The 26,234-nt window shown below is 40.4% G+C and overlaps 1 protein-coding gene and 1 pseudogene across 1 annotated transcript; one reads left to right on the top strand and one right to left on the bottom strand.

The window, feature by feature from the left end:
* Positions 1-16,737: 16,737 nt before the first annotated feature.
* On the bottom strand, positions 16,738-23,557 carry LOC131328940 (uncharacterized; annotated as a pseudogene).
* A 67-nt stretch (positions 23,558-23,624) lies between these two features.
* On the top strand, positions 23,625-25,508 carry LOC131328932 (uncharacterized). Its single transcript, XM_058361906.1, has 6 exons — positions 23,625-23,642; positions 23,737-23,862; positions 24,005-24,097; positions 24,157-24,393; positions 24,654-25,082; positions 25,305-25,508. The coding sequence occupies exons 1-6, from the start codon at positions 23,625-23,627 to the stop codon at positions 25,506-25,508; spliced, it is 1,107 nt and encodes a 368-aa protein (XP_058217889.1).
* The last annotated feature ends 726 nt before the right edge of the window (positions 25,509-26,234 follow it).

Genomic DNA, 26,234 nt, shown 5'->3' with positions numbered 1-26,234 from the left:
CGTGCCGGCCCATTTTCTTAAATTGTGTTGTGTCGTGCCGTTTTCGATCGTGTCAAGACTTTCCGGCACGTTTACTTAATCGGGTCGGGTTGGACCATGCCGTTTTAAGTCGTGCCGTTTTAAATAAATTCCTTCAATGATGGATGATGATAATGTCCTGTACAAGTTGAACAATGAGAAATAATCCCAGGATACGGATTTTGTTTAGTCCTTGTCTTGGAATTTATTTTGGAAGCTTGTGTTGGTAATGCAAACATAATACTATGCATTAGTACATTACAACACCAAATTTTACATAGTGGTTTGTTTGTGTATGAAAGAACCTAGGGACCTGGGTTCAAGTCCTAGTCCAGGCTGTACAACCAACCCCTTTTTGTTTTTCTATTTTTTTCCCCCTTATTTCTACTATGTATTTTTTTTCTTTTTTTTTGTTGAGACTTTTTTTCTTATTTCTCGTTAGATTTGGAGTAAATAATATACAACTCTTGCATATTTCCTTTCATATTAAATTACTTTTGCACCATAAATATTTTGATAAGTTTATTTAATTTTACTCGTTAACTTGTAATGTTAAATTTACAAACCAAAGGTCCAAAGCCTATTCAATAACAAAAACAAAACAAATATTTTTTACCGAATAAAAATTGATTTTTTAAAAAACAGATTTTTTTAAGAAATTGTTTTTTTTTAAATTAAATATCTTAGATGTTTAAAGGTAAACAAATATTTTTTACCGAATAGAAATTGTTTACTTTTTTTAAAAATTAAAAAAAGCCATTTGGCTTATTTATTTATTTTTTTTGTTTTTCCGTGCCCCGTGCCGTGTCCTTTCGTGCCCATGTCGTGCCCATGCCCGTGCCCGGCTAGAACCGTGTCGTGCCGTGCCATTCCTGTCCACTTTTCGTGCCCGTGCCCGGGTCGTGCCTGTCTATGACTGTGTCGTGCCGTGCCGTGCCAGGCCAACTTTCGTGCCGTGCCCGTGCTGTGCCGCCCACTTCCGTGCCAAATGCTGCATCCAAATGATCCCTTAGGGAAAAGGAAGGAAAATTAAAAAAATTCCCTCCTATTATTTGGTTGAAAGAAAAAGAGTGAAGAAAATAAAGATTTCAAGTTCAATGAATAGTAAATTTTACCTCCTATTTTCTTCTTATTTTCCTTCTCTTCTATTTTCTTTTCCTTTTTATAAGTTCCAAACAGAGCCAAAAGTTGTACGACGTCGTTTTTCTGTTTTGTTCCAAATGGTAGGTTAGCACTCTGTTGGCCATTAGGCTCGTTACCATCTACTTACATCAGTCTAAAAAGTGAGAAAAATACTAGAGCCTTCTTCCTCCACGAAGACACTCTCCACTGTCCACTCCGCCCAATCAATTCTGTGTGCTACAGCGACGGCGACCCCGACTCCAACGATCCTTGCGTAAGTTATTAGAGAGATCTCTCGGCTCTGTAGTTTTTTCATAAAAAGGGTAGTCTTCTTGATACTGAAATCTAGTCTGGTTTTGTTTTGATTTTTGATAAATGGACTTAGACTTTTTTTCGATTTTGCAGTAACAACCAAGGATTTGTTTCGAGTCCCAAGCTCGCTCTCTCTCTCTCTCTCTCTCTCTCTCTCTCTCTCTGGAGTTTTGCTGTGCTTCTACGGGCCCACGCCGATTAGCATTTGCGTTGATAGAAAACCTCCCAGAAAACCTCTTGCCTGTTCCTAGAAAACCTCTTCCTTAAAACTTCTTTCTCGTCCAATGTTCTACCCCACCGCAGCATTCTTCTTTTTTTCTCTCCTGGCCATCCCTATTGTCGGCTGCCGGCCCTTGTTAGAGGTGTTAAACGGGTCATGCCGTGCTGGCACGGCCCATTTAACTCCGTGCTAACCGTGCTTCGTGCCGTGCCGTGCCGGCCCATTTATAGTATTTTCTCAAATCGTGTCGTGCCGTGCCGTGCCGTGCCGTTTGTCAATCGTGTCGTGTCGTGCCGGTGCGTTTACTTAAATCGTGTCGTGTCGTTTGCCAAACGTGTCGTGTCGTGCCGGCCCGTTTTCTTAAATCGTGTCGTGTCGTGCCAACCCGTTTTCATAAATCGTGTCGTGCCGTGCTGTTTTCAATCGAGTCGTGTCGTGCCGGCCCATTTTCTTAAATTGTGTTGTGTCGTGCCGTTTTCGATCGTGTCAAGACTTTCCGGCACGTTTACTTAATCGGGTCGGGTTGGACCATGCCGTTTTAAGTCGTGCCGTTTTAAATAAATTTCTTCAATGATGGATGATGATAATGTCCTGTACAAGTTGAACAATGAGAAATAATCCCAGGATACGGATTTTGTTTAGTCCTTGTCTTGGAATTTATTTTGGAAGCTTGTGTTGGTAATGCAAACATAATACTATGCATTAGTACATTACAACACCAAATTTTACATAGTGGTTTGTTTGTGTATGAAAGAACCTAGGGACCTGGGTTCAAGTCCTAGTCCAGGCTGTACAACCAACCCCTTTTTGTTTTTCTATTTTTTTCCCCCTTATTTCTACTATGTATTTTTTTTCTTTTTTTTTGTTGAGACTTTTTTTCTTATTTCTCGTTAGATTTGGAGTAAATAATATACAACTCTTGCATATTTCCTTTCATATTAAATTACTTTTGCACCATAAATATTTTGATAAGTTTATTTAATTTTACTCGTTAACTTGTAATGTTAAATTTACAAACCAAAGGTCCAAAGCCTATTCAATAACAAAAACAAAACAAATATTTTTTACCGAATAAAAATTGATTTTTTAAAAAACAGATTTTTTTAAGAAATTGTTTTTTTTTAAATTAAATATCTTAGATGTTTAAAGGTAAACAAATATTTTTTACCGAATAGAAATTGTTTACTTTTTTTAAAAATTAAAAAAAGCCATTTGGCTTATTTATTTATTTTTTTTGTTTTTCCGTGCCCCGTGCCGTGTCCTTTCGTGCCCATGTCGTGCCCATGCCCGTGCCCGGCTAGAACCGTGTCGTGCCGTGCCATTCCTGTCCACTTTTCGTGCCCGTGCCTGGGTCGTGCCTGTCTATGACTGTGTCGTGCCGTGCCGTGCCAGGCCAACTTTCGTGCCGTGCCCGTGCTGTGCCGCCCACTTCCGTGCCAAATGCTGCATCCAAATGATCCCTTAGGGAAAAGGAAGGAAAATTAAAAAAATTCCCTCCTATTATTTGGTTGAAAGAAAAAGAGTGAAGAAAATAAAGATTTCAAGTTCAATGAATAGTAAATTTTACCTCCTATTTTCTTCTTATTTTCCTTCTCTTCTATTTTCTTTTCCTTTTTATAAGTTCCAAACAGAGCCAAAAGTTGTACGACGTCGTTTTTCTGTTTTGTTCCAAATGGTAGGTTAGCACTCTGTTGGCCATTAGGCTCGTTACCATCTACTTACATCAGTCTAAAAAGTGAGAAAAATACTAGAGCCTTCTTCCTCCACGAAGACACTCTCCACTGTCCACTCCGCCCAATCAATTCTGTGTGCTACAGCGACGGCGACCCCGACTCCAACGATCCTTGCGTAAGTTATTAGAGAGATCTCTCGGCTCTGTAGTTTTTTCATAAAAAGGGTAGTCTTCTTGATACTGAAATCTAGTCTGGTTTTGTTTTGATTTTTGATAAATGGACTTAGACTTTTTTTCGATTTTGCAGTAACAACCAAGGATTTGTTTCGAGTCCCAAGCTCGCTCTCTCTCTCTCTCTCTCTCTCTCTCTCTCTCTCTCTGGAGTTTTGCTGTGCTTCTACGGGCCCACGCCGATTAGCATTTGCGTTGATAGAAAACCTCCCAGAAAACCTCTTGCCTGTTCCTAGAAAACCTCTTCCTTAAAACTTCTTTCTCGTCCAATGTTCTACCCCACCGCAGCATTCTTCTTTTTTTCTCTCCTGGCCATCCCTATTGTCGGCTGCCGGCCCTTGTTAGAGGTGTTAAACGGGTCATGCCGTGCTGGCACGGCCCATTTAACTCCGTGCTAACCGTGCTTCGTGCCGTGCCGTGCCGGCCCATTTATAGTATTTTCTCAAATCGTGTCGTGCCGTGCCGTGCCGTGCCGTTTGTCAATCGTGTCGTGTCGTGCCGGTGCGTTTACTTAAATCGTGTCGTGTCGTTTGCCAAACGTGTCGTGTCGTGCCGGCCCGTTTTCTTAAATCGTGTCGTGTCGTGCCAACCCGTTTTCATAAATCGTGTCGTGCCGTGCTGTTTTCAATCGAGTCGTGTCGTGCCGGCCCATTTTCTTAAATTGTGTTGTGTCGTGCCGTTTTCGATCGTGTCAAGACTTTCCGGCACGTTTACTTAATCGGGTCGGGTTGGACCATGCCGTTTTAAGTCGTGCCGTTTTAAATAAATTTCTTCAATGATGGATGATGATAATGTCCTGTACAAGTTGAACAATGAGAAATAATCCCAGGATACGGATTTTGTTTAGTCCTTGTCTTGGAATTTATTTTGGAAGCTTGTGTTGGTAATGCAAACATAATACTATGCATTAGTACATTACAACACCAAATTTTACATAGTGGTTTGTTTGTGTATGAAAGAACCTAGGGACCTGGGTTCAAGTCCTAGTCCAGGCTGTACAACCAACCCCTTTTTGTTTTTCTATTTTTTTCCCCCTTATTTCTACTATGTATTTTTTTTCTTTTTTTTTGTTGAGACTTTTTTTCTTATTTCTCGTTAGATTTGGAGTAAATAATATACAACTCTTGCATATTTCCTTTCATATTAAATTACTTTTGCACCATAAATATTTTGATAAGTTTATTTAATTTTACTCGTTAACTTGTAATGTTAAATTTACAAACCAAAGGTCCAAAGCCTATTCAATAACAAAAACAAAACAAATATTTTTTACCGAATAAAAATTGATTTTTTAAAAAACAGATTTTTTTAAGAAATTGTTTTTTTTTAAATTAAATATCTTAGATGTTTAAAGGTAAACAAATATTTTTTACCGAATAGAAATTGTTTACTTTTTTTAAAAATTAAAAAAAGCCATTTGGCTTATTTATTTATTTTTTTTGTTTTTCCGTGCCCCGTGCCGTGTCCTTTCGTGCCCATGTCGTGCCCATGCCCGTGCCCGGCTAGAACCGTGTCGTGCCGTGCCATTCCTGTCCACTTTTCGTGCCCGTGCCCGGGTCGTGCCTGTCTATGACTGTGTCGTGCCGTGCCGTGCCAGGCCAACTTTCGTGCCGTGCCCGTGCTGTGCCGCCCACTTCCGTGCCAAATGCTGCATCCAAATGATCCCTTAGGGAAAAGGAAGGAAAATTAAAAAAAATTCCCTCCTATTATTTGGTTGAAAGAAAAAGAGTGAAGAAAATAAAGATTTCAAGTTCAATGAATAGTAAATTTTACCTCCTATTTTCTTCTTATTTTCCTTCTCTTCTATTTTCTTTTCCTTTTTATAAGTTCCAAACAGAGCCAAAAGTTGTACGACGTCGTTTTTCTGTTTTGTTCCAAATGGTAGGTTAGCACTCTGTTGGCCATTAGGCTCGTTACCATCTACTTACATCAGTCTAAAAAGTGAGAAAAATACTAGAGCCTTCTTCCTCCACGAAGACACTCTCAACTGTCCACTCCGCCCAACAATTCGGTGTGCTACAGCGACGGCGACCCCGACTCCAACGATCCTTGCGTAAGTTATTAGAGAGATCTCTCGGCTCTGTAGTTTTTCCATAAAAAGTGTAGTCTTCTTGATACTGAAATCTAGTCTGGTTTTGTTTTGATTTTTGATAAATGGACTTAGACTTTTTTTCGATTTTGCAGTAACAACCAAGGATTTGTTTCGAGTCCCAAGCTCGCTCTCTCTCTCTCTCTCTCTCTCTCTCTCTCTCTGGAGTTTTGCTGTGCTTCTACAGGCCCACGCCGATTAGCATTTGCGTTGATAGAAAACCTCCCAGAAAACCTCTTGCCTGTTCCTAGAAAACCTCTTCCTTAAAACTTCTTTCTCGTCCAATGTTCTACCCCATCGCAGCATTCTTCTTTTTTTCTCTCCTGGCCATCCCTATTGTCGGCTGCCGGCCCTTGTTAGAGGTGTTAAACGGGTCATGCCGTGCTGGCACGGCCCATTTAACTCCGTGCTAACCGTGCTTCGTGCCGTGCCGTGCCGGCCCATTTATAGTATTTTCTCAAATCGTGTCGTGCCGTGCCGTGCCGTGCCGTTTGTCAATCATGTCGTGCCGTGCCGGTGCGTTTACTTAAATCGTGTCGTGTCGTTTGCCAAACGTGTCGTGTCGTGTCGTGCCGGCCCGTTTTCTTAAATCGTGTCGTGTCGTGCCAACCCGTTTTCATAAATCGTGTAGTGCCGTGCTGTTTTCAATCGCGTCGTGTCGTGCCGGCCCATTTTCTTAAATTGTGTTGTGCCGTGCCGTTTTCGATCGTGTCAAGACTTTCCGGCACGTTTACTTAATCGGGTCGGGTTGGACCATGCCGTTTTAAGTCGTGCCGTTTTAAATAAATTCCTTCAATGATGGATGATGATAATGTCCTGTACAAGTTGAACAATGAGAAATAATCCCAGGATACGGATTTTGTTTAGTCCTTGTCTTGGAATTTATTTTGGAAGCTTGTGTTGGTAATACAAACATAATACTATTCATTAGTACATTACAACACCAAATTTTACATAGTGGTTTGTTTGTGTATGAAAGAACCTAGGGACCTGGGTTCAAGTCCTAGTCCAGGCTGTCCAACCAACCCCTTTTTGTTTTTCTATTTTTTTCCCCCTTATTTCTACTATGTATTTTTTTTCTTTTTTTTTGTTGAGACTTTTTTTCTTATTTCTCGTTAGATTTGGAGTAAATAATATACAACTCTTGCATATTTCCTTTCATATTAAATTACTTTTGCACCATAAATATTTTGATAAGTTTATTTAATTTTACTCGTTAACTTGTAATGTTAAATTTACAAACCAAAGGTCCAAAGCCTATTCAATAACAAAAACAAAACAAATATTTTTTACCGAATAAAAATTGATTTTTTAAAAAATAGATTTTTTTAAGAAATTGTTTTTTTTTAAATTAAATATCTTAGATGTTTAAAGGTAAACAAATATTTTTTACCGAATAGAAATTGTTTACTTTTTTTAAAAATTAAAAAAAGCCATTTGGCTTATTTATTTATTTTTTTTGTTTTTCCGTGCCCCGTGCCGTGTCCTTTCGTGCCCATGTCGTGCCCATGCCCGTGCCCGGCTAGAACCGTGTCGTGCCGTGCCATTCCTGTCCACTTTTCGTGCCCGTGCCCGAGTCGTGCCTGTCTACGACTGTGTCGTGCCGTGCCGTGCCAGGCCAACTTTTGTGCCGTGCCCGTGCTGTGCCGCCCACTTCCGTGCCCGTGTCATGCCCCAGGCCCAATAAGACTGTGCCGTGTCGTGCCGTGTCAGGCCAAGACCGTGCTTGTGCCGTGCCGTGCCGTGCCGCCCCGTGCTCGTGCCGGCACGGCCCATTTGACACCTCTAGCCCTTGTGCAACGTACCACCACCTCTGCCGATCTCGCCATGTCCACCTCAGCCACCTACTACCTCACTCCCTCCACCATTCGCTCCACCTGCGCCGCCGTCGGCCTCCGGGACCTCTTCTCCTTCTCTGGCCTCCGGGACCCATCATTCTCGTTCGGCTGTCAAGAATCCCATCCTTTGGCTCGAATATGGTGGGGCGGGTCTGTGTAGAAACTTTATGTCCATCTCAAAATCAATTGGCAATGAGTGGAGAGATCCCAAATGTTATTAAGTGATCACCCATTCCACTCCCAAGCAATGTGGGACTTTATATCTTAACATCCCCCTCACATGCAGCCGCTTTTGAGGTCTGTCACGTGTGGCCACTTTTGGGTTCTATCATCGTGCAGCCTTTTCGCTGGTCTGTCATCGCAGGGTGTGAATTGTTAATTTTTAAAATGTGGGGTGGAACGGGCCCCAAGCCCGATCCAGATCCAGATCTTGTTATCTTTTCTGCTTCAGATTTCATCGTCTTCGTCCAATTTTATTCTCCGCCATGACGACTCCAGCATCAAGCTCCACAGCTGAGTATCTCCCTACCTCTCTTACTTTTCTAATCGCAAACTTTCAATCTTTTATCACAATCAAGCTTCAATCATCAAATTACTTTGCGTGGAAATCACAAGTCGAGAACGCCTTAAAGGCTAATACACTCTTTGAATATGCTCATGGATCATCTGTGATACCACCTCCTGAAACACAAGATGCTATAGGAAACACGATCCCTAACCCTAACTTTGTGCGTTGGCACACTATTGATCGTATGCTTCTGTCTTGCCTTATGGCTACTCTTACACCTTCGATTTTGCCGCACGTCGTTGGATCACATCACACATTTCAAGTTTGGACTAAATTGGAAGAAAAATTTAGTGTCCTTTCTCGTACACACATTCTTGATCTCAAGAAACGCCTGTATAGTCTCAAGAAAACAACTTCCATGGAAAAGTACTTGGATTCTGTAAAAGAGATTGTGCAAAAACTAGAGGCATCAGGTTCTACTATGGATGATGGAGAGATTATTTTTCAGACTGTAAATGGCCTTCCTGAGGACTATTTGTCTCTCAAACAAACAATTAGAACACAATGTGCTACTACACCTCTTTTGTTTAGTGTTGTTTCTGCAATGCTTCTGTCAAAAGATCTGTACTTAGATCACTCTCAAGATGCTTCTTCTTCCGCCACTATTTTGCTTACTTAAACTTAAGGATCTGTTAGTCAAGGATCTTCTACTCCACAAACTCCTCAAGTAGCATCATCTGTTGGTTCTTTTCAGTATCCTGTGCAGTTTGGACCACAAGCACCACAATTTGGCTCTTCTCCACAGCAGCCTACCTTTAATCATAGTTTTGGTTCTAATACCTTTGGTGGTCACAGGAATGGTTTTAATAGGAACCAAATTAGACCGAGAGGTCCTTCTTTCTCCAGGCCTGGTTTCCCTATGGATTTCCCTTTTCCAATTGGCAGTTGTCAGATTTGTGGGAGATTTAATCATGAAGCATCCACCTCTTACTATAGACAAAATTTGGGGTATCGTCCACCTTCTTTTGGTTATAACTCTCAGTTTTCACGTCATGGCCAGGGCTTTGGTCAGTTTGGGATTTCACCTGGACAAGGTTTTCTGCATTCCTATGGACAGGGTTTCCAAGCTTTTCCATCTTCTCATGGACAAGAGTTTCAGTCTTCTAGACCTCAGGCACTTATGCTCACTGGCAATCCAACTCCTTCTTATAACTCTGGACCAAGTTCTTCAGTATCTCCATATTATGGATCGGGCTATCCACCTAGTTTCTCTTCAGAATGTGCTCTCATGCCTTCGTTCAATGGTTCTTTTGGACAGTCAGGTTCTGGTCTTGGTTTCTATGGTGGCCAAGCTTCTTCTTCTAGTCCTTGGTATTTTGATTCAGGAGCTACTGCACATGTGACTAGTGATGGTTCTCACATCTCAGACCCAATAGCTACACCACCACCTCCTACTGTGGCAGTAAGCAATGGCCAGAGCATCTCTGTCACTAATTCAGGTAAAGGTTTGCTTCCAACACCATCTCACTCTTTTCACTTTAATCATATCCTTCATGTTCCTCAAATCTCACACAGTTTACTGTCAGTCTATCACTTTGCTTTAGATAACCATTGTAGAATTGCTTTTGACTCTTCTGGCTATATCATTCAGGACAAGCACACCCAGGGACCCTGCCACCAGGGTCTCTATCCCCTTCTTCCGTCTTCTAAAGCCCCAGCCAAAGCTACTGCATTTTTCAACACTTCTTCTAATGTAGAGTTGTGGCACAAGTGGTTAGGTCATCCTCATGGTGCTTTGCTTAAACATTTGTCTGTCTCTTCCTTTTCTAGCTTAGATTGCTATGCTTGTAATAAAGCCAAAAGTCATCAACTTCCTTTTCCTATTTCCACTACACACACCACTGCTCCTTTTGATCTCCTACATGTTGATGTCTGGGGCCCCTCACCTGTACCATCTTTTTCACGATATAAATACTACTTGCTCTTAGTGGATGATTTTACTAGATATTGCTGGTTGTTTCCTCTAAAATCTAAAGCTGAAGTCTCTACTCATGTTAAAGCTTTCAATATATTTGTGTCCAATCATTTTCACACTTCTATAAAGACTTTTTGATCTGATAGAGGGGGAGAATTTCTTAACAAAGTGATGACATTTTTCTTTGCTCAGTTTGGTATTATTCATGAAACCACTTGTCCATACACACCTCAACAAAATGGTCTTGTTGAGAGGAAGCATGGCCATGTTGTGGAAACAGCCATTGCTCTTCTTCAACAGGCCAATCTTTCTATTGGGTTCTGGCTAGAAGCAATTACCATAGCTGTGTTTCTCATTAATCTCTTACCTCATTCTTCTCTCAAATTTGATGTACCTTTTTATAGACTTTATCATGTTGCTCCAGATTATATGGCTGTAAAACCTTTTGGCTGCTGTTGTTTCCCATGGCTACGGCCTTATTCTTCTAATAAGCTTGAACCTAGGTCCACACCTTGCATTTTCTTAGGATATTGTTCCAGTACAAAAGGTTATTGTTGCTTAGATCCTCTTACCAATAGGGTTTACATTTCAAGACATGTAAAGTTTATTGAGCATGACTTTCCTTATCATACTCAAATAGCTACTTCACAGTCTGCATCTTCAGTTTCTTCTCCTTCTTCTGTTCCGCACTTTGTTCTTCCCTCTTCTTTACCTATTTCAGCTACTTCTCCTCCACATAGTCCAAATCCCTTGCCCCCTGTTTCAGTTTCTTCCCCACCTGTTTCCAATGTTTCTCCTCATGCAGTCTCTTCTTCCTCTTCTTTATCTTCACCTCTCTCACAGTCTCCTTCTTCTTTTGTACTTCCATTGATCCCTACACATTCCATGATCACTAGGGGCAAGAATGGTATCTCAGTTCTTAAAATTCCTTTCTCCTTACTTACTCAGACTCCTCCTCTCACAGAACCTCTTTCTTTTAAAGAAGCAATGGCCTTTCCTGAATGGAGACATGCCATGTCTAAAGAATACACTGCTCTCATGTCACAGGGGTCTTGGTCTTCCTCCTCATTCTGATGCACCAGTCACTGGTTGTAAATGGATTTTTAAAATTAAAAGACATTCCAATGGTTCAGTGGCTCGATACAAAGCACGTTTAGTGGCTCAAGGGTTCCAACAAACAGAAGGTGTTGATTACACTGAAACGTTTAGCCCCGTTGTAAAACAACCTACTGTGAGGGTGGTTCTGACTTTGGCTTTGCATTATGGTTGGTCAATTAGGCAGTTAGATGTTTCAAATGCTTTCCTACATGGTACTATTCAAGAACAGGTTTACCTCAGGCAGCCCCAAGGCTATGTCAGCTCTCAATTTCCCATTCATGTGTGTCAGCTTCATAAGGCTTTGTATGGGCTTAAACAGGCTCCACGGGCATGGTATGATATGCTCTCTAAGTGTTTTATTATCTCTTGGATTTCAGAATAGTTAGGCAGATTCTTCATTGTTTGTGTTACATAAGAATCAAGACTTGATCTATATTCTTGTCTACGTTGATGACATTCTTGTCACTGGAAGCAATACCTCTTTTATTACCACTATCATTTAGCAACTTAGTTCTTCTTTTGCTCTCAAAGACTTGGGTCCATTGCATTATTTTCTGGGAATTGAGGCTATTGTTTCTCCTGTCGGTTTGATTCTTTCTCAAACCAAATATGCTCTTAGTCTACTACACAAAGCTGGTATGCTCGATTGCACACCTTGCAATACTCCTTCCTCTCTCAAAACTGCATCTCTGGCGGGTAACACTCCCATCCCTAATCCAGAATTTTACAGGTCTTTGGTTGGTTCTCTTCAATACCTCACTCCCGCACGTCTAGAAATCTCATTTCTGGTCAATTCAGTCTGCCAAAACATGCATTATCCTTTGGAGAAGCATCTCACTGCTGTTAAAAGAATTCTTCGATATGTAAAAGGCACATTAGACTTTGGCTTGTGTTTTACCAAGAGTTCACTTACTCTTTTTGCTTTCACGGATGCTGACTGGGCTGGGGATGCCCTAGATAGAAGGTCAACTGGTGGTTACAGTGTTTATCTTGGAACCAATCTCATCCCATGGTCTGCCAAGAAACAAGCCACGGTTGCTCGTTCCTCCACAGAAGCAGAGTATGAGGCTTTGGCCAATGTTGCTGCTGAAGTTGTGTGGCTTCTATAGTTGTTTAAAGACTTATGTGTTCCTTCTTTTACCTCTGCGCCTATTATTTGGTGTGATAGTGTTTCTGCCATCTCATTGGCTACTAATCCAGTTTTTCACGCACGAACTAAACACGTTGAAGTAGATTTTCATTTTGTGCAAGAAAAGATCAATCAAAAACAGTTGCACGTTCGCCATGTTCCCTCTGGTTTTCAAGTTGCAGATATCTTTACAAAACCCCTTACTAGTGATCATTTTCTCCTTCTTCGTGCCAAGCTGATGCTTACACAAGTGCCCCCATCAGCTTGCGACGGGATGTTAACCAACTCAGTTAAACACAGCTCAAGCCCAATAGCTCACGGCTCAAGCTCAATCGCCCAAGCTGAGTCAGTGGCTGAAGTGGTTTCTTAGCTCCACTAATTCTGCTACATTTCGTTTTTGTTTTGATTAGTTAGTTAGGGTACCTCAATTGTATAAATAGGGGTTTTTTTTTTATTGTATTGTATGATGAATTCATTTTAAGAGAATAATGAAATTCTCCGCTTTACCTTCAAAAGCTGTTAGCCGCGTTTGAGGTCTGTCACGTGTGGCCACTTTTGGGTCCTATCATCGTGCAGCCTTCTTGTTGGTCTGTCATCGTGGGGCGTGGATTGTTAATTTTTAAAATATGGGGTGGAACGGGCCCCACTCTGATACCATGTAAAAACTTTATATCCATCTCAAAACCAATTGGCAATGAGTGGAAAAGTCCAAAATGTGGAAAAGTCCCAAATGTTATTAAGTGATCACCCATTCCACACCCAAGCAATGTGGGACTATAAGCAATGTGTGATTCATTTCCTTAACATCCCCCCTCACGTGCAGCCGGCGTTTGAGGTCTGTCACGTGTGACCACTTTTTGGGTCCTATCATCGTGCAGCATTTTCGCTGGTTTGTCATCGCGGGGTGTGGATTGTGAATTTTATAAAATGTGGGGTGGAACGGGCCCCACTCTGATACCATGTAGAAACTTTATGTCCATCTCAAAACCAATTGGCAATGAGTGGAGAGGTCCCAAATGTTATTAAGTGATCACCCATTCCACTCCCAAGCAATGTGGGACTTTATATCTTAATAGTCTTTGTCTTTTCATATCATCTTCACATTGCGCGCATGGCACCACGGGCACCTCGGCCAAATGTGCGAGAATATCGGCGATTTCGCAAATGCACTCAAAGATATTTCAGAAGGATTAGGGGCTTTGGGTGACATAGTCAACCCATAAACCTCGGCAAGCACTGATGGATCAACTGTGAGTATCGATTTTGTTGTGTGGATTTTATTTCTCATCGCGCTTACATAATCTTCCAACGCTTATTGCTTCCCTTTTTTGGAATTGCAGAGGTCTTGAATCGATCAGCGAGAGAGAAGTGTGCTGCTACATGATCTCAAGCAAAGATTCTGTAAACATTGACGCGATTATTGACTGGCTCATCAAACACTCGAGGACGGTGAAATGATTCCACAGTTAGACCTATCTTTCCCATTTTTTGGTTGCTTAAGAACAGATTTAGGTGAAGGACTTTTGTTTTCACGGATCGGCCCGGTAATAGAACTGATGGTCAATCATTCTTGACTCTTGAGGGAAGCAGTACCTGTTTATAGTTGGATTTGTTCTTTTGCGTATTTTCGTACTTCAGATGGGAATGACATTACTTCTGTTCTTTAGATTGGAGTAACATTTCTTCTGTTTGTATTTGAATGCTGTTGAAAGGGGAGCAAGACAATCCTTGGTTGAATTTAACTTGGCAATTTAGAACACTTGCTTTGCCTTCGTTGAATTTAACTTGGCAATTTGGCTCACTTGCTCTTCCTTTTTTCGAATTTTGTTCCTCATCTCCTTGGAAAAACAACGGCGGCGGCCGCGGCTGCAAGGTTTTGTTTTCCAATTTTACTTAGAGACGGTTTTCCGATTTGGCCGGGAGAGAGAGAGTAGAGATTTGGTTTATGATATCTCAATGAAAGCAGTCAGAAGCCGCTAGGAGGGGACCACTAGACGTGCCCATTAGCCTATCCACATGGACTTTCACCTTCTAACCGGTTGGCCTACCCCAGAATCGAACTACACTTCTAAGGTGGGAGCAAATCTCTGGTCAATGGAGATAACCCTTGTTGGATGAGAGTGACGATTGAGAGCGTGAGTAGAGAGAAAATTGGGAGCCGAAATGAAGGGGAGGGATTATGTAACGGATTTATATCTCTATTAAAGCATCTTCCATCATTTCCCTCATTTTCACTCCAATTGAGTAGAACTCCTTCAAAATTCAGCTTGGGATCCTCTGTCCGACTATCCCTGTCCCATTCCTCTGTCCTACTCTTTAAATGCTAACACGTGTCCTCCCCGGCAAAAATTAAAAGACCACACCACACTCAATCCCTCTTTGTCTTCTCCCCTCCTACCTCTGCCACAAAAAATTCACGACCACTCAGCGCCGATCTCGACCACTCCTCATCTCTCCTCTCTCCCTCCGGCCCAGTCCACCATAACCTCACCGTTGAAATATCTCTCTCTCTCTCTCTCTCTCTCTCTCTCTCTCTCTGTATATATATATACACACACACACATGAAATCATAAAGGATGTGTTTCCAATTCAGATTTTTTTACTAAATTTCTCTCTTTGTTTAATATTTTAACAATTCATTACTTGATTCTGGAAAATGAAGCAATGGCTTGTTTCATCAGGTTTTCAATCTCGTGGGGGTTGGGTGAGATGGAAAAATTGATGAGGGAGATCACAATTTGCCATAGAGAAATCATGATGGTTTTACAAGAGTAGGGAGGGGAGAAATGAGGAGTGGGAAGGGGGCAACGCGAAATGGCCGTTCGAAGAGGTTGCAGCGGTGTTGCAATCGCTAGCGGAGAGGTTCGTGAGGTTTTTGGGGCAGAGGTAGGAAGGGAGAAGACAAATGAGGAATTGGGTGTGGTGAGGTCTTTTAATTTTTGTTAAGAGAACACGTTTCAGCGTTTAAAGAGTAGGACAGAGGAGTGGGACAGGGATAATCGGACAGGGCATCCGAGTCCTTCAAAAGGAATTCACTCTCCACCTTTACTCAAATTTATGCTTACTTAAGTTCTATTCAAATTTTTACTCAAATCAGAGAGACTCAAATTTTTACACAACTTGAGTGAAAGTATGAGCAACTGCAGCAGAGTCTAATAGTAGTTTGAAGAAAGAGTAAATTACTGTACATATTAGTTCTAAATTAGCACCCGCGTAAATTTCATCCATGCCATGTTATGTTTTGATCCTGTAATTGTATGTAATTGTATGAATGTAGTACTATTTTACCTTTATTATTTCATTTTTAGAGATATATGTGTGCACGCGAGAACGCATGTTGCCTTAATTTGTGAAATCTGGTTGAGGAGAAATATACCCATAAAAAATGGTTAACTCAAAATTGAAGCCCTTCTGCAACTCCCACTGAGCATACCTGATCCAGACGGCTGTTTCATTGAATGGGGCAGATTAGGTCTTTGAACTCCTTGCGCTATGGGAGGTGGAAGTCGTTGAGCTCGATTACATCCGTAATTTTTTGCTTCAAAGTGCAGATCTCCGCCTCCTACCTCCCGCAAACCTCCCGAAGGATTTGCTGTGGGTCAAGGGATCGAGTTGTTACAGTTCATGGGTTTTGACCAATTCCCATTTCTAGTTTTGCGGAAAATTCTTTCGAGATTGTAACATCAATGGAGATCACCGAAGTACGAAAATATCTAGTGATCTTGTGGAGTTAAATTTTGTTTTGGGAAATAGAAACAGGCAATGAGACAAAAAAGATGTTCAACTGAACATCCATTAGTCATAAAGGAAATCGACTCATTGTTCCAGGGGCTCGCCAATGCGTACCTAAATGAACGTCTTCTCCAGAACACCATAACTACCACTTAAAAAATGGTTCCAAAAATAGATCCAATAGGTTCTTCACTGAGAGGATTCTGGTTGATACCGCCAATTAGAGGAACATTATGTTTACAAAGCCACAACAATGCGAGGACCAGACTGATTGCAGGTGTTACAAAATCAAGCGTTCGAAAGTTGAGATCAGCCTAAATCGCATTTTAGGAGTTCAAAGCATCCATTATCCAAGGAAAACAAACATGTCGCGAGCCATAACTTCAAGGCTGAGATTTGTAGATATCCTGGGAAGAGGTGGTCCCAGTTATTGGAGAGAACCTGACGGAGAACGAGTATGGCAAAGCAGGAACCGGCCCGATATTTTTCATGGACGCATGGCGACCAGCTATCGTCCCCTCCCAATCCCATGTGTTAAGTGTTTGTGATCAATGCACCTGCCACATTAGAGGAACCATATTGGACTGGGGTTGGAGGATTAAGTGAACAATTAGGAGGAAAGTAAAAGAAATTAATGAACAATAATAAGACAAAGAGAAAGAAAAATAAAACCAATAAGCAAGTGAAACACAATGAAGTAGCCGGTCGGGCTTAAATTGCATCACTGGCCAATAAGAAACAAAAGGGAGAAAGGACTGACAAAAGGTCCAGGATCCATTCCAGACGGCCAATTAACTTTCGTGTCAAAAACAGCAGCAACAGAACTTTTTACAGCCCACTTTGAAGGTTACATAGGGGGAACCAATTTGAACTTTCAAGATACAATCCTGAGGAGACCTTCATGATTTCTACATTGATCCACCAAATTCATTTTAAATTCTACACAGATTTTCAGCTTACAATAACAGGACATTCGTCACGATGAATTATATTCGCATTCCTATTGTCTTTTAGATTCTTAGCTTCTCAAGGGGATAGAGTGAGAATCAGTGAGAGGAAAAAAGTTTGAAAATCACTTGCCTTGAAAAAGGCATTTTTCATATGGAATAAAGTAATCTAATAAACACAAGATGAATAGTTACCTCAATATCATCTCCTTTGACAAGTTGTTCATTGTGTGTGGCCCTGTCAAGCTTCGCGGTGGAGTAGTAACTTGCATCCATTTGCATAGGTGGAGAGCCATCACATATGGAAGCATTGATTCCTGTTCCTTCCTCATTTTGAAATGTCACCCACCTTACATCTGCCCTACCTGAACATTCTCCAGGAACAATATAGAGAACATGCATGTCACTCGCCTTCTGCTTGTATACCCCAACGTGGGCAGCTGCTTTTCGATCTGGATAACATTCAAAGGGACCTCTCTCATACCATTTAATCCGGTCCATTGATTTGTTCAAATGAAACTCCAGTCCAACACGTGGCAATGGGGGAATACCACCACTTGGGTTCACATTACATTCCATGATGACATTTCTAGAACTGGAGATTGAATAGGTCATATTAACCTTCAAGAGAATATTCGATGTACTCAATTCATTGGAAGACTTCTCAGCCTTTGGCTTCCGAAGAGAGATGACTACTATTTTCACAAGATGATCCGTCATACTCTGAATAGCACAACCTTCATTCAGGAAAAGAAGGTTATCAAGACCAGCAGCTTTCCACTTGGAGAAATAACTAGCTTCACCTACACCTTTGTCATTACCTGTGGGTGCTCGCCAGAAGCATGGAAAGATACCTTTTTGCATCACTGGAACCCCTTCCACCTGTCGTAACGACCATAAGTTACAAGAATTTTGAAGACAATGTAGTTTGGAGAACCTTCTATTGGAGTTTATCAAATTAATTATTTTCAAGAATCAATTAGGCAGTCCAAGTGAAATAAAACAATACGCTTCTGTGCCCTCTTTCTCCATTAACAAAGAGCATGTGAGGGAAGACCTAACAGACCATGTTTTTTCTATTGAAACGACAATAGCCCAACTCCATAGACTACCTTCCAGCTCACAAATGCTCCTGTTCGAATGTCAAATTTCATCTCCCAATTGTTCTGCTGGCTAACAGTTAATGTATCCCCGGTAATTTCCCTATGCATAGTGATGCCATTAGTTTTGATGACCTGAAACCCAAAACTATTTGAAAATTACAACTTTATAGAAAATAGCCATCAGACATATTAATACAGGGATATGGGTAAAGTAATTACGTGAGGAACAAACTCCCTTTTTGCAGGCAACTGGACCTGAGAAGATGCTATGACATGACCAGATTCAACCCACCTTATGGATTGTAAGAGCTTCACATTAACAGTCAAGAAATTTTCTGCTGCAGCAGATGAAGCCCATAGAGAATACCAAGGGGCAGACTTCCTCTTTATTTCATAACTACTCAGGGGATCGATTGGAGAAAGAGAGAGGATTTCAGATCCAAGTTCACACCCATCACCGTGAACCGCCCACATAAACTCCAGTGCTTTCATTGTTTCGAAAAATTAGGTGTTGGTTATCTGGAATGTAAAAAAACCCGTTAACAACAGAGACAGAGTCAACAAATGGGAGAAAATGGCTAACTGAAATGTGATATTACCTTTATTATACCATCTCTGCATGAAATCTTGATCGGTTGATAGACATATTTAACTTCTGAAAACAACAGTGAACACCATGAGGTGAAATATGCAAAACCATGAGTCATACACCGTCAGCCAAAAAACTTTTTCACAATCCAAATTTGAAGTGAATATCCAAGTTACCATGTAGGGCAGGATGGGGAGTTCGATCTGGTCATATAAGATCATGCAGACAGAAGTTCAAATCATTAGGAGTATCACCAAAATCACCTCCATATGCCCAATGCTTACTACCATCTGCAGCCTCCTTCAGTAGCCCCTATATCAACGGTGAAAAACTATTTTAGACCTTCGGCATCTCCTCACCCGACATATACACACCAAGTTTGAAACCTTGTCAACCACATGAAGAAATTCATAATAAGGTTGAAAAACATTCCTCTCGTGCTGAGCATTCATGCTATCTTTGTCTCCCCCTACTCAAAAATGAAAAGCTGCTCACAACGGCAGAAAGTGACAATCATGCCAGCTAACTTAAGTGTATTGCAAAATAACATGGGTTTGGGTGGTCCATGGACTGCATGCCACCAAGCCAGTACTTAAGTTCATACTTCTACAGAAACTATAGAATCTGAAAATAGAGGAAGACACCTAACATATCTCCCACACTAAAACAAGACTTGGAGAGACATGGGACAAAATCGTCATAGAAAACTTCAGAATGGGTCTTTTTCATTCCAGCCACTATAGAACCACTGTTTTCAGTTCCATTTTAATTTTCTTGTATCTTTTGCATAAAATAAAATGAAAGGGATGCCCAATAAACAGTTGAAAGTTAGAAATGATCCCAAGGGCACTAGTAAATGGACTTACTTCTAGAGACAGAAGCCGAAATTATTTTTCAGAAAGATATCCAGACACACACTTGTATCAATAAAATATCTTGCCTCACTCTCTTTTTGCTTCACATTTGAAGTAAGTCACTTGCATTGATTTGGAAAAGGTTCATTATCATTTCTTTTTAGAGAACAAACTTTCCCCTGTGGCCACAGATGCGATAAAGAAAGTATAAGCCTAAACAAGTCTCATACACAGTAGAAGCACCACAGCTATTGTTTTTTCAAGAACATTAGAACTTACTGTTTATAGGATTCCGAATAAATGAGAATGTCTCAATGTGTTTAAACATGTTTTGACATTAAAGTTCACTCAACCAGTAATGGATTTGTGGTTTGTGTCTGACTAACGAGTGCAAAAGAAGCCAATCATTTTCCATATGGCACCTGGTAGGATAACTATGACATCTAAAGGTAGTGATTCAACAAGTGTAACTGATTTATCCCTACAGTTCAAAATGGGGGCAAGGATCCTTCCTGATTTGCTGATAATCCACAAGGCGATGCTTCACATATCATCTGAAGTTACACAGAATCTTCCAAATCACGAAATGAATAGCACATGTAAGTTCGTTTATAAGTCCCGTAAATTATGATACTTGTACCAGAAAACTACTGTTTTCCAAATTATAAGGCGAATGATAAGGCGTTTAAAATGACACCCCGAATTTGTCTCTATTATCAACTATAGACCTAATATGATAATGGGAACTATGATGCATAAGAACACAAAGGGCTTTCAACCTGATCAGCCCAATCCCAGATAAAACCTCCTTGGAGACCAAATGTGGTATCAATTGCTTCCCAATAATCACTAATATTTCCGCTGCTGTTCCCCATGGCATGTGAATACCTGCCCGGTGTGCACCACAAATTGTTGAATACCAAGTATTCTCAAGTAAATCAAATGGCATCAGTAGAGGATAAAAGGGTGTTGCAGTGTTGCTATAAAAACATGTCAAAACCTAAAAAGAGGACCATACTCGCATAATATCAAAGGTCGTGTTTCAGATGGGTCCTCGGCAATCTTGACAATGTCCCAAATACACATGTACATTGGACATACAATATCAGTTGAGGTGGTTCTGGATCCTCCACCTTCATAGTGCAACAGCCTCGATGGATCTTGTCCTCGAATCCAACCTGATAATCCAAGCACTTGTATTACTATGCAATCGTATTCTCACTATCTTGGGGTAATATTCACCTATAGGCTATACCTGAAATACTTAGATCCCAAACATTCCAACCAGTTTACATTTTAAATTGAATTATTTGGTCCCATTGACTAATATTCATAGTTCACTGCATTCTTGTGTGCTTTTGAAATCCGTTGCTGCACTTACATCAGGTACCATTATTTGGACCTAATATGTTCTCAGTCTAGTCCATAACTGCCTTAATGATTCTTGCTGCTTTGTTTGTAACATTTTAAATAAATCAATCACTTTCAAGAATCACTACATTGATGTAATAGTCTATAACTAGAAAATAACGAGGAAAATGGCATGAGGCAAATGAAAGGGAAATTAGAGTGCTCGGCCAAGAAGTTCAATAGTATACTAACCCAGTGATAATGCTCAAGATAACATGAAAAAATCAAAAGGTATGAATCATATGATTAAGTGAAAAATTGGCTTCAAAGTCCAAACAAACTTTAATGAATATTTTATCAGCATAAGCAACTTATATAAAGTGTGTAAGAGCTATTTACCAGCAAGAGCAGCATGAGTAGGTCCATAGCCGGACTCATTTTGCTAGAGACCAAATAATAATGCAGGCATGATTTTTATCCCTCACCACCATCCCTATTACGCGATCCATCATTGACAAAACCCAAATTGGTTCCTGTGTTGGATGCTTTACATTCCCAGAAAGATCAAAACCATGTGTCTCGATATTGGCTTCATCTATCGTGTACATGCCAAACAAATCACACAACTCGTACCACCGGGGATGTTGGGGATAGTGGCTGTTTCTGACAGCATTGATGTTGTATTGCTTCATTAGAATCAGATCCTACAAACAGAAGAACGACAACATTCTCGTATGTCAATGGTATAATAGCCAAAAGGAGACATGCGGTACCATTCAGAGAACAAGTATGACTAACAAAAACAAAATGTGGTGTCACCTTAATCATGCAGGGCTCCATGTTTGTCTTTCCAATGCGGGGATGATGTTCATGTCTGTTTACCCCTCTTATCATTACTGGATGCCCATTCACAAGAAGCTGTTTTGGGTCTTTTGATATTTGTCGAATCCCTACTTGACTTGATTCACAATCAATTACATGCCCGGATGCATCTTTGAGGATGACCACAAGAGTGTTTAGGTTTGGCTGTCAATGAATGCAAGAAACAGATAAGAGATATAAATGCAGAACGAAGATGTGAATACCAGCAGAAATGGGTGGCACAGGAAGGGAAAAACATACCCAACGGAGAAAAATGATCGAATACAAAAGCATCTCAACTTGTCAAACTAAGAAAATGAAGGGAAAACGAAAAAATAAGGAAATCGTTTCTCAATTTATAATTGAATGTCGACGGAAAAAAATTCATCCCATGAGAAATGTGACAGTCAAACTAGCTATGTAGCACAGATATAGACACAGAACATGAAATTTCTAAAAAAATGAAGACACAAACATAGCGGGAGACATGGTAAAAATAAATAAATAATAAATTCATGTTAAACTATTGGAAATATAGTTCTATGAAGAAGCATAAAGCATCAATAAGTATACAAAAGCATCATATATACCTCATTACACTTTAACACAAAACATTTGAATAATACCCATTTACCCTAAAAAAATTGAGTATTTGATCCTTGTCGTGTCCCCATACGTGTACCCACTGTGTCCCCCTTAAAAATTTAATTAAATTCAATGGACATGCCATGTGGTGTGCCCAATGCATTTTTATCCGTGTCCCCGGTGTGTCGGTGTTTGTCTATTGTTCACTTATAGTCGATGATCGACCGAGAATTGTTGTGTGTTGTGGAATGTGGGAGTTTGTGATGGTGGAGTTTGGTTCCTTGCCGTATTTTAGGACTTCTCTGTAAGCAAACTTAGTGAAGTGAATGGAGATGAAAGAAGAACAACAAAATGGACTTTATTATTATTCAAAATAGAAGTCGATCGACGGTGAGAACACAATCGAACAGGCGATTACGTTACAAGCTACTCCTAGAGCGAGAAAAGTAAAGCACAGATAAAAAGTAGAAGCCTTTGGGCAATTGAGTGGGGGCTGAAATCGTCTTCAATTCTCGTATTTATAGGCTTCACTTCGACTTGAAATTCAAACATGGTAGGATTCCCTCCATAAATTTGAATCAAGCGGTTACTTCTTTTCTTCCTCACATCTCTTCTTTCTCCACGTCCTTGATCAGGCGGTTACTTCACACGACCCCTAAGTTGTAGTTGCTTTTTCAACTGCCTTTGTTAACTGCTTTGTCCACAATCTGCTTGTAACTTGCTGTTGAACACGTGTTTTGAGTTTAAGCATAATTCTCAACCGCTGATTAGCCCATTCGATTCCTTGATAGGCATCACATTTATTTCAATTAGTCCAAAATACGTCGACACGTGTCAAAATTTAACCTAGTCAAACGAGATAGACTAATTTACCAAATTAATTATGGTGTAAACAATGCCCCCTATTTACTTGAGTTAAGGGCGGGGGCATTTACTTGAGTTAAGGGCTAACTCAGGTAAATAACCCCTTAGTAATCACCGCCTATATAAACCAGAATACTTTTGAAATTTTAGGACACGAAAACTCCTTCATACCAATTTCCCGGAAACCGTCCGTCTTCCAATGGCTCCGATCGAAAGCCAAATTGAAGATTTGCAACGATCCTGTTGAAAATCCAACTATTAAGTCAGTAATGGAAGACAAACTTCGCTTCCCAGATTCATAACGAGACGAGGCTAGCCAGAACACTCAGGTGTTAATCCATGACGAGAACGTTAGCTCTCATTGCACACTAGGTCCGGTTTTCTAGTAGGTCATTCCGAACGAATTTCCGGACGTTTACCCCGTGGTGGAACGTGATCCACTTCTCCTTCAACATTCATCGCTTGAATGGTCAGGCTGGGGCAAGAACACTTGCCTTCGTTCTTGGCCCTACACCGTTGAAGCATTATGGGTAGATTGGGTAAGGCGCATGATGAAATTTCTTTTTGATGACTGGAAGACAATGGGAATTCGTGAGACAATTGAGCTCTCACAATTCCCTTTAGAAATGAATTCTTAGCTCTTAGCTGCTGCAACTTGTTTCTGGTCCAAATCGTCCAATGCCCTGATTCTTCATTGTGGTTTATTGTCTCCAACTGTCTTAGATGTTTCTCACTTGACTGGCCTCTCTTCTTTAGGCCGTGAGGTAAATGCTTTGCTTACTCCTCCTCCTGATCCATATGATTCCCCATTTATTTTTGGCTTGAATACTTAAATGGTACTTACAAAATAGAGTCGGTTTCATTGTCGTCTTTATAAAAAAATTTGTGTCAATTTTGTCCTTTCAGTTTGTGACTCACTTCAATATCACCTTTGCCGTCAACCAAAGGATGGAATTCGCCTATGTGGATAACGGAAGCCCTATTTGGGATCTGACCCATGTCTCTTCCCCCGAATATTACCCACAGTGGATGGAATTCGCCTACGTGGATAACGGAAGCCCTATTTGGGATCTGACCCACGTCTCTTCCCCCGAATATTACCCCCATCGTTGTCTCCCAAAAACAATACACACAAGATCTTCGCTAGGGTTTCCCCCAAACCCATAACAGTACGTTTCTCATCAAAAGAGGGATTGGGCGAGGTCTTATTTAGATCTTCAATTGGGTTTGTTGGCGTGGTCTTTACAATATCGGAGAAGATCATCAACGCGAGGACGTCGTTGGTGGATGCTAAGGTAAGTCCATTGTTACCCACGTTTTTAATGCAAATGGTTTAGGGTTTTCCACCCAAAAGATGTTTACTACAGGAACATCATTAGTTTATATTAATTTGTATCATAGTTTATATACTAATTTTTTCAGTGGGAGACAAATTTAAAGTGTGCCCGGTTTTCTATATCTTTCACCTACCTTTTTCTCTGTTAAAAAATGTCTTTTGTACGCATTTGTGGTCCCCTCTTTGACTTGTAGCGATTTATTTGTCTTCATTAAACAGAGGGATGATGAATTTACTGTTGAGGTACACCATTTAGGGCATTTTGTTGAGGATCCACTTCGTTATGTGGGGGGATTTGTGAACCATGTTGACAACTGTGAGCAAGATAAATGGTCCAAGTTAGAGGTTGAAGATATAGTAGAAAGACTTGGTTACACTAAGTACAAGATGTTGTGGTACAGAATTCCTGAGCTTGGGTTAGAGGAGGGACTTAGTGTTGTAGGCACTGACAAAGATGCAATGGATATGGCAACATATGTCAAGGGTCATGAACAAATAGAGGTCTATGTTGAACATGTTATTGAACAAGCAGATGAATCCATAAATATTGCCCTTGCCTTACCTCTGCCTAAGGTTGGAATGGATGAAGGGGCTAAAGGGAATCCAGAAGTTGAGTTGGAGGATATTGGGGGAAGAGACATGGGCCAGGTAGGTACCAAATAAGGCTTTCGTTATCCAAGTGGGTGAATTCCGTTTGCTGGTTGACGGCAAGGGTGACATTGAACTGAGTCACAAACTGGAAGGACGAAATTGACAAAAAAAAAATTTACAAGGATGAAAATGAAACCGACTCTATTTTGTAAGGACCATTTAAGTATTTAAGCCTTTATTTTTCCAACGTCTGGGGTAAGTTACTAAAAATGGTTAAAGACCCACTACCGAGCAAAGGCATCTGCACCTTGTTTCCACAAGAAGGTGGCATTTTACCTATTTTGGATCTGTAGATTTCTTCTGGCGGTTCCTGGACTCGGGGTTACCAAAGAATATCTCAATTTGGCCATTTGTTTGGCACAAGTGAAAAGATTGGCTTTAGCCCCTAATATTTTTTCGGGTCTCGTGTTCGATGCAAGCTAGCATTGGTATCATTTTATGCACCAAAAGACATGTGTGATGGAAAATAAATTTGGGATACCACATAACGGTGGTCCCGTGCATAGAACGGGCACTAGTGAAATATTATATCGAAGCGCCTGGTTTTTGTTGTATGAATGGACAAGTCTCCTTAGGTTCCGTTCAGTTGTCAGGAAAGTGTAGGAAATGATGGAAAAATCAACTTTCTCATAACTTTTGTAGTGTTTAGTTGCCAGGAAAGTAATGGGAAAAATGTTCTTAAGTTTTTCTGCAAGATTTACTTTCTTGCAAAAGTGATCCGGCCAAAAGCATAGGATTTTGCCGGAAAGTTTTCTGCATTGTGGGGCCAAAATAATTGGAGGGCAAGAAAAAAAACGAATGACGCCAATACCAAAAAAAAATACGAATTAGGTTCTTAGAAAGGCACTTTGAAATTTACGTGAGCAATAACAATTTTGACTATTGTGATGCTTTCTAAGATAATTGTTGTAGAAAAATTTAGTAATTGATTTTTTTTTGGAAGTATTTATTTATCTTGTCATTAGTCTTCAGTTTTGTTTTGTACTTACTAATCATCAGTTTATCAATGAATTTTTGTATCAGCAACTAATCAAGCAAAGTTATTTAACATTTGTTTATTTAGTTATCATCTATTTATTTTTTAAGCTTCATGTTAATGCTTTGCATTAGATAAAATACATTTTCCGGTATGTGTTAGTTCTCAAAGTT

The sequence above is a fragment of the Rhododendron vialii genome, chromosome 1a, assembly GCF_030253575.1.
Source record: "Rhododendron vialii isolate Sample 1 chromosome 1a, ASM3025357v1".
NCBI classification, from domain to species: Eukaryota; Viridiplantae; Streptophyta; class Magnoliopsida; order Ericales; family Ericaceae; genus Rhododendron; species Rhododendron vialii.
The sequence above is the reverse complement of the archived record's forward strand: the minus strand, read 5'-3'. Positions and strand labels throughout refer to the sequence as shown.

What these genes read in the sequence shown, in the direction of transcription:
- LOC131328932 (XM_058361906.1), top strand. An exon ending in TCTCTTCTTTAGGCCGTGAG is followed by an intron (nt 23,863 to 24,004) that starts GTAAATGCTTTG and finishes TTGTCCTTTCAG; the next exon opens with TTTGTGACTCACTTCAATAT. An exon ending in CTATTTGGGATCTGACCCAT is followed by an intron (nt 24,098 to 24,156) that starts GTCTCTTCCCCC and finishes GGATAACGGAAG; the next exon opens with CCCTATTTGGGATCTGACCC.